The sequence below is a fragment of the Babylonia areolata genome, chromosome 9 (genome assembly GCF_041734735.1).
Source record: "Babylonia areolata isolate BAREFJ2019XMU chromosome 9, ASM4173473v1, whole genome shotgun sequence".
NCBI classification, from domain to species: Eukaryota; Metazoa; Mollusca; class Gastropoda; order Neogastropoda; family Buccinidae; genus Babylonia; species Babylonia areolata.
The window spans coordinates 16,286,125-16,294,970 of NC_134884.1; the positions used below are offsets into that span (position 1 = coordinate 16,286,125).

At 42.9% G+C, this 8,846-nt stretch overlaps 1 protein-coding gene across 2 annotated transcripts in view; it reads left to right on the forward strand.

Annotated features, from left to right (window-relative positions):
• The window catches only part of LOC143285749 (uncharacterized), a 30,695-nt gene extending 24,604 nt beyond the window's left edge, over positions 1-6,091 (forward strand). For both annotated transcript variants that reach the window (XM_076593163.1, XM_076593164.1), the window contains exons 10-11: positions 3,163-3,270; positions 5,642-6,091. In XM_076593163.1, the coding sequence (XP_076449278.1) occupies positions 3,163-3,270; positions 5,642-5,965 (432 nt within the window). In that variant the 3' untranslated portion in view covers positions 5,966-6,091. The remainder of the gene's footprint in view (positions 1-3,162; positions 3,271-5,641) is intronic.
• Positions 6,092-8,846: the final 2,755 nt, after the last annotated feature.

The window sequence follows — 8,846 nt, forward strand, 5'->3', positions numbered from 1 at the left end:
TTAATTTAAATGAAAACGTCAACTTTGCTGAAGCAAAATGACAAGCAACACTTCATTTCTGAATTTACTGACAAATATGTGTCATATGTGTCATAATTCTTATCACTTTCATGGAAAATAAAAACATCTTCGGTCCCTTCGCATGACGTTTCCTGATGTAATCTTGTCATTTCCAGAAAATGACTTAATTTAGATGAAAACGTCAACTATGCTGAAGCAAAATGACAAGCAGCACTTCATTTCTGAATTTAGTGTGGGAGAACTTTTTTCTCTCCAGCTTTTGTTCACTTGCAAAGAACTGATGGAAGTTGAGTTCTTCATTCATTTGAACAAAATACCTGTCAGTCAAGCTGAATTCTCAGGGGAGACAAGGGGAGACAAACACAGCAGGCCATTTGGAACGTCGCGGAAGTTGAAATTTTCATTACTGCGGTACTGCTTTGATGAGGACGTTTCTATTCCCCTGTTTGCTGTGTGTGTGTGTGTGTGTGTGTGTGTGTGTGTGTGGGGGGGGGGAGTGGAGGGAAGGGTTGGAAAGAGGTGAGGGGGTGAAAGATGTGGGAGTTGTAGGCGTTTCTGTGTCAGTGTTGAAGGATGATGGTGGTGGTGGTGGTGGTGTGTGTAGGTTGGTGGAAGGGGTGTTGTTGATGGGTGATGTGTGTGTTGAGGGGTGGTGGTGGTGGTGTGTGTGTGGTTATTGAGGGGTGGTGTGTGTGTGTGTGTGCGTGCGTATGTGTGCTTGTGTGCTCATTCATTACTTATTCATGAGAAACTGTTAGAGCCGTTGTGGCTAGTGACGACAACAACACGCGAAGAAAACACAGTAGCCAAAGCATTGGCTCAACTCAGCACGGAACGCTGTCTGCTGTTGTTTGTTGTTGTTGGTCTGCGTCGCACGCTTTTCTTTTTTTTTTTTTTTTTCTTTTTTTTGTGGGGCTTTTCTCCCTTCTTTTCTTTCCTTCTTTAAGTGTTTTAAAATATTTATTTATTGATTTATTTTTAACATCACTCGGTTTGTATGCTGTGTGTGACACGTGTGAAATGTGTCCATGCCCCAGGTGGGTTACGTGAAATAAACATCTTGCCTTCCCTCGTCTTGCGTCCTACGAATAATACATACTGTCCTTTCTCTTCCAAAGAAAACAAACCGAAATCCGGTTTTCTTTCTTCTTTGCTTTCCAATTGAGTCATCAAAAATAAATAAGGTTGTTTTAGGCAAGATTCTGCCTCACTTACACGAGAGCTGTCACGACTCGGCCAATGGGATGACAAGATTATTTGACTATGTCCCTGCATTTCTCAGTATAGGCAGTGTATTTTGAACTTTGCTTTTATTTGTTTATCTGATTTTATGCTATTTATTTATCCGTTTATTTATTTATTTATTTATCTATTTTTGTTGGGTTGAGGAGCGTAAGTTGGGAGTATGACTTGGTTTATAGAGAATAGCCTAAATGAGCTACATAACTTCGTGAAATGAGAACAAAAATAAGAAAGAAAAAATACGGCCAAATCGAAATCGATTCGCTGAGGTTCGTGGAAATAACTTTGTGAAGTAAGGAACGCCTTTGGGTTAAATGATTGATAAGAAGACTTTTCTTCATCTCCCCCCCACCCCCCACCCCACCACGGTCTCTCTCTCTCTCTCTCTCTCTCTCTCTCTCTCTCTCTCTCTCTATCTCTCTCTCCCCTTTCTCTTTTGAATGTGAAAAAAATAATGGGTTACACAGACACAAAACTACAGCAGACAAAAGTAAAAATTAGATTTTGAATACGAATGAAAACACATTTGTAAGTGGACTACAATAAAAGCTTTAGTTCCAAAATGGCGTTTTTGTAAACTAACGAACCGTCTGATGAGGATGAAGGCAATATTTTATTTGAATCATTTAAGTCAACTTTATGGGCATGTAGTATTCGAAGGACACACACACGCACGCACGCACACACACACACACACACACACACACACACACACACACACACACACACACACACACACACACACACACACACACACACACACACACACACGCTCTCTTTCTCTCTCTCTCATTTTCTGTCTCTCTCCCTCCCTCCCCCCCTCTCTCTATAAATTTTCTCTTTATCTCCACTTCTCTCAACCATCATAATCACCCTCCCTCCCTCATTGTAGAAGGAATGGCCAATATATGGGGTAGATAATTACTACAAGTCAATGATTATTTTAAAAAAGAATCAAACCGACAACAACAACAACAAATAAATAAATAAATAAATAAACCATTGGTAATAAAAGAGAGTCATTCAGCAGATAAATATCCGCTTCTCATTGCGATAGCAGAGACCTTTCCATCCATGTGGTCATAATTTTCATCTCAGTGTCCGGTTGCTGCTTTGTCATGACTCGAGGCTTGTTTAGAAACGACATTGCTTCTTTTCTTTTCTTTTTCACATTTTCACTCATTCATTCGTTCGTTCGTTTATTCGTTCATTCATTCATTAAGTAATTAAGGGATTAATCAGTTCATTGATTGAGTCGGTGCTTGACGTAAAAAAAAGAATTGCATTTTTCACATTTCGTCTCTTTTCATCTTCATATTTGCCTTTTCATTCATTCATTCATTCATTCATTCACTCTTTCTATCTATCTATTTTTCTTCCTTTCTTTCCTTCTTTGTTTTTACTCGCTTTTATTTTCTGTTGTTCTGTCTGTTTTGTACAGTTGTGAAAGCAATATACTTCGAGCTGTGCTGTTTGGAAACCCTTCGCTGGTCATGTTGTCTTACCTGTTGTTGTGCGTTGTCTGCTGCTGCTGCTGCTGTTGCTCTCTGTGTGTCTCTCTCCTTTCTCACACACCCATACCAACCAACTACAAAAACAAACACACACAATTCACACAAAAAAAAACACCAAAAACAAAAACAGGAGTGACATGTTGAACCTTCTGGGCTAAGATGTTTTCATGTACCGCACGCGCGCGTGTGTGTATGTGTGTGGTGTGTGTGTGTGTGTGTTTGTGTGTGTGTGTTGTGTGCGTGTGTGCTTGCGTTCGTGTGTGTGTGTGTGTGCTTGCGTGCGTGTGTGCGCGCGTGTGTGTGCGCGCGTGCGTGTGTGTGTGTGTGTGTGTGTGTGTGTACGTTTGTGTGTGTGCATGTGTATGTGCGTGTGTGTGTGTTGCAGGTGATCGTGGGTGTGCACGACAGCCGCAGCATCTACCTGCTGAAGAAACGGGTGCCTGTGGACAGCACGGAGAAACGCATGCTGAACGTCAAGCAGTATGCTGACATGGTCAGTCTCCTAACTCCCAGTCGAGTCGAGTCGCTTCTTTCGCTTTTCCTCCCCATCAAGTCAGAATAGTTATATTACTATTATTTCTGTAACAATTATTAAAGGTGTGTGTGTGTGTGTGTGTGTGTGTGAGGGAGGTAGGGGTGTGAGTGAGTGAGTGTGTGTTTGTGTGTGTGTGTGTGTGTGTGTGTGTGTGTGTGTGTGTGCCGTCTCTCTGTCTGTCGGTCTGACTGTTCGTAATAAACCTCATAACGTTGTCATTTCTTCGGCAAACAGCATGAAATTTTGAAACGCATGCTGAACGTCATCCAGTATATTCCTCCACCCACGTTTTAGTTTTCGTTTTTTAATTTTTGTCCTGTTTTGTTTTGTTTACTGTATGTAAACGATGCGAGCTGTTGTCATACTCTTCTCTGTGTGTGTGAGGGGGTGTGGGGGGTGGCGGTGGTGGTGGATATAATCGACTGTGATACTGGTGACGATGGTGATGGTGATGATTATACTGATGACTATGGTCATGATGATACGGATACTTATATAGCGTCTATCGTTGCTCAGGGACCAAGATCTAAGCACTTTACAAACACGGAGTCATTTGCACAACAGGCTGCCTGCCTGGTTATAGCCGACTGACAGCTGCCACTGGGCGCTCATCATTCGTTTCCTGGTCATTCAATCAGGTTTCAGTAACGCGCACACACACACTCACACAGACTTGTGACATTTTACGTGTATGACCGTTTTTTTGGGTTGGTTTTTTTTTTGTTTGTAATATTTTCCCCGCTATATAGACAGCCGTACACCGTTTTCGGGGGTGTGCATGCTGGGTATGTTCTTGTTTCCATAACCCACCGAACGCTGACATAGATTTCCGACTCTTTAATGTTATAATACTGAAAACGGTGGTAATGGTGATGATTACTACAGATGATTATGACGATGATGATGTTGATGACGAAAGCGATGATAATGCTGACGACGATATCAATCGTTATACTGATAACGATGTAAATGTCGATGTCAATAAAGACGACGATCAGCTCTGATGATGATAATACTGATAGCGACGACAGTCAGGATAATATCAGAGGCGATGGTAAATGATGATAATAATGTTGATGACGACGACAACGATAACAACGCTTCCATCTACCTCTCCTCCCCTCTTCCTCACCCCCACCCCCTGTCCCTCTCTCCCTTTCCATTTCTGACACCCCTCACCCTTCCTCCCTGACAGCTGTCAGTCGGGCTCTACACAGGTAGGTAGGCAGCCTGTTGTGCAAATGACTCCTTGTTTGTAAAGCGCTTAGAGATTGGTCTCTGACAGGCGCCATGTCAGTATCCACATCATCATCACCATCATCATCATCATCATCATTACGTAGACATTATTTTGGTCAAAGGGCTTTTCAGTACCAAGCTCCTTTTTGTTTGGAATTCTTTTCCTCTGGATCTCCGGCACTCACAAAGTCTGTCCTCGTTTAACTCACTCAGTACGGCCAGTCCTCTCTTCTCCTCTACACAGACCCCTCGGATGTCCATTGGGTGTCTGAATGACCCAACCTTTAGCTTCCGTCGTCAGAATTGTGATATTCTTTGTCAACATTCACCTCTTCAGTATAAGAGCCTTCCGCTTGCAATATTTGGATGATGGTAATTGGGGTGAAACGCTGTTAACGTCGTCTCTTTCGCCGTTCGTATGGAGAGAGTTAAAAGTAAACTGCAATCCCACCTGTTCAAAATGGCCTTTGGATGTTATAAAGCATGGTTCTTTGTCTCCTCCCACCCTCTGCACTACTCTTTTATCCCTTTCTGTTGGAGTAGTCCTGTGGTGTGGGTCGGCGTTTGCTGTGTCAGGGTGTGTGTGTGTGTGCACGGTGTGTGTGTGGTGGGGATAGTGCCTTTTTTCTGCGATTGTTTATATCTGCAATTTGTAGTATTGTTTTGGTGGATACAAATTTTTTTAACACTTGTATGTCCTTATGTGCTCTTATTTTGTTTGATGCACTATTGTACAGTTATATACTGTGTCATGTGAGGCGCTTAGAGCCCATCTACGGGGAGTCTATAAGTAAAGTATATTATTATGATTATCAGTTCATTGTTATCATTATTATTATTATTATCAGTATCATTAGTAGTAGTTGTATGATTATTATGATTATGGTTATTATTGTTATTATTATTATTATTACTACTACTACTACTACTGCTACTAACAATAATAATAACTAATAATAATATTATCATTATCATCATCATTGATGTTACTATTATAGTTATTATTATTATTATCATCATCATTATTATTATTATTCTCGTTATTATTATTATCATCATCATCATCCTCACCCTCCCCCTACCACCGCAGGTGTTCTGCATCGCGGGCACGGACCCGACCAACTTCCTGGCCTGCATGTTCCCGGCCACAGCCACAGCCACGGGGGCCGGGGGGGCAGAGGTCGTGCGACAGCAGCAGCAGCAGCAGCGGCGGCCCAAGGACGCGTCCTCCTGCCTGTACGTGCGCGGCGACGACATGCCCAACTTCCCGGCGCGCGAGCTGTGCGAACGACTGATGCCCGTCACCTTCCTCCCCTACACGCCCGGAGTGTCCACCACCAAGCTCCGCAAGGAGATCTACAACTCCACGCAGAGCGACCCGCGCCTGGATCTGGATGCCAACTTCTTCTATTGAAACCCCCGGACTTTTAAAAAAACAGAAAAGAAAAAAGGTTGTTTCAAGGGTGGATGTATGTGGTGGGTTTGGGAAGGAGAGGGGTGAAGGTTTGGGTTGGGAAGAGAAAGGAGGGGAGAGAAGGATAAGGAGGAGAAAGAAGAGGCCCGACCTGGACTTGGACCCCAATTTCTTGTCTTGAAACCCCCAACGTCTTTGTTTTAGTGTGTGTGTGTGGGGAGGATTGTGGGGAGATGGAAATGTGGGGAGATGGAGATGGAACTATAAGAAGTGGTGGTGGGAGAGGGGGAGGAAAGGGAATGGGGGAGAAGACACTGACCGTCTTTAGAGGTAGTGAGTGGTGGAAAGGAGAATGACCACCTTTGGGGAGGAAAGGGGGGCTGGTTAGAGGAGAGGCAGGTAATTACGATGACTAATTTTAATGTGGTATGGATGACAATGACGATGACTATTTCTAATGTGGTATGGCGGACAATGAGAATGACCAATTTTGATGTGAGTATGGAGGACAATGACGATGACCAATTTTAATGTGGTATGGGGCACAATGACAATGAGCAATTCTAATGTGGGTATAGATGACTATGACGGTGACCAATTTTAATGTGGGTATGGGGGACAATGATCATGACCAATTTTAATGTGTTGGACAACAATGACAATGGCCATTTTACTTTGGGTATGAGGGTTGTTGGAAGGGAGGAGAGATGACAATGACCGATTTTAATGTCGGCATGGAGGATATTGACACTGACCGATTTTATTTTGGGGTATGGGGGTAGGAAGGGTGGAGAGGAGGACAATGCAAATGGGAGTGGCTGGTGTGTGTGTGTGTGTATTAGGGAGGGGGATAGGGTTCGGTGTGGTGATAGCTCATGGGAGGTTGGGATGGGGGAGGGGGAGCGAGAGCGACAATTCAGTGACAAACTTTAGATGACGGGGGACATGGGGGGCGGGGGTGGGGGCGGCGTGAGGGGATGGAGGAAAGGCGGAAGGAAGGAGATGAAGACAATGCCCCCCCTTGTTGACAATTAACTCCTTGACTACTGCTGACAAGTATGCTGGACAGTGAAGGGTTGTCACCTCACTAAGTAAGTCGGAGCTTTACACGTCGGGATGTTAGTTATCTTTCCTTATCAGGGATTCCACCTCTTCGGGTTGCACTGTTTTTTGTGGGGGGGTTTTGTGTGCTTTTTTTCATATTTTTAGTTCCGTATCGATCAGCCAGTCCAGAAGCACCATTTTTTCTCACGATGGCGCTGTATGAATCTGTGGACAAGAGTATTTTCTAGATGACAGATTTTTTTCCCCCTCTGACAGTTACTGTGTTCTTCTGGAGCCCCAAGTGGATCGGAGTATCCTTCCGTTTACATTGACAATTTCTGTGAGCAACAAAGCGTAATCTGGTGAAGAGAGAAAAAAAGATCAATTAAACAATACATGACGTGTGAACATTTAGGGCTGGCGGAAGGAAAAAAAATTAAATAGATTAGAAATAGACGGACATCCAGGCAGACAGACCGGCCGATAGATACACAAAGGCACAGAGAACATTTAAAATGAAACAAAAGAGCTGTCAGATTAAGAAACTTTACATCATAATGTACAGTCTTTTAATTTGATCCATTGAAAATAGTTCACTTACAGGTAGAGGGCTGGTTTGAAACCAGTCAACGAAATTCAGTTTCAGTTTCATGATTCAATGGATTACATAATTTCACTGCAGCGATTAAGACGTCATTCGCATCCTCGTCCTATCGACGCATTATTGAGCGTTTATGGGTTTTGACGACAACGCCGATTTGAGACTGGCGTGGATTGTGTGTGTGTGTGTGTGTGTGTGAGTGCGTGTATGTGTGTGTATATATGTGCATGTGTGTATGTGTGCGTGTGTTTACCCATGTATTGGTTGGGTATAAATATATATGTATATATATATACATTGGTGATGGGTTGATATTGTGTTTGAATACACATACTGTGGAGCGAGATATATATATATATTTCAAAAATGATTGTTTGATTCTGTATTTTGTACATTATAAATTTACATCTATTTACGCTCTGCATTGTGCGGGTGTCACAGAAAATAAAACTTGAAAATAATGAAATGCGCTTCATCACTCACTGTGTCTTGACTGAGCTGCCGTCTGTACCAGTGTTCGTCCGTTTATCTGCTGGTATTTGTCTGCCTGTCTCTCTGTCCCTGTCTTTTATCATCTCTCTCCCCCTCCACCCCCATCCCCTCTCTGTCAATCTGTCTCTCACTCGCTTACCACTCTCGCACACTCTCTCTCTCTCGGTCTCTTTCTGTCTCTGTTTCTCTCTTCCTCTGTTCCTCCCTCCCCTGTCTCTGTCTCTGTCTTTCTATCTGTATACACTTGCTTGCTTTCTTTTTCAACTGGAAGTTTATAGCTCGACGAATGCGTTGCAATAATATGACAGACCCAAATACGCACGCACGCATGGACGCCCGCAAACACACACACTTACACATACACACACACACACAAAGTTGCACTGAAAATAATTCTCAAACTCTGTTTCTCTTAATTCACATGAGTAATTCTAGACCATTCTAGATCTTTTAAAAAATGTACGTTTTATGTGACACACATAGTCAAAAGACTGATGTTACATCAACAACAACAGACAGATTAGGCAGAGTTAACAGAGAAATAAATCTAGAAAATGCATCTCAAACTATTAAAAAAAAAAAAAAAAGGGGGGGGGGGGGGTAACGAGCCGCGATTTATTTCAGAGTTAGGACGAAAATCTGCCGGGGAGGCAGAAATGAATTGGGAGTTCACCCTAGCGGCAAATTGCACCTGCACCAAGCAGGTAAGGTAACCATCATTGACCATCCCGTTATTTTATTTTA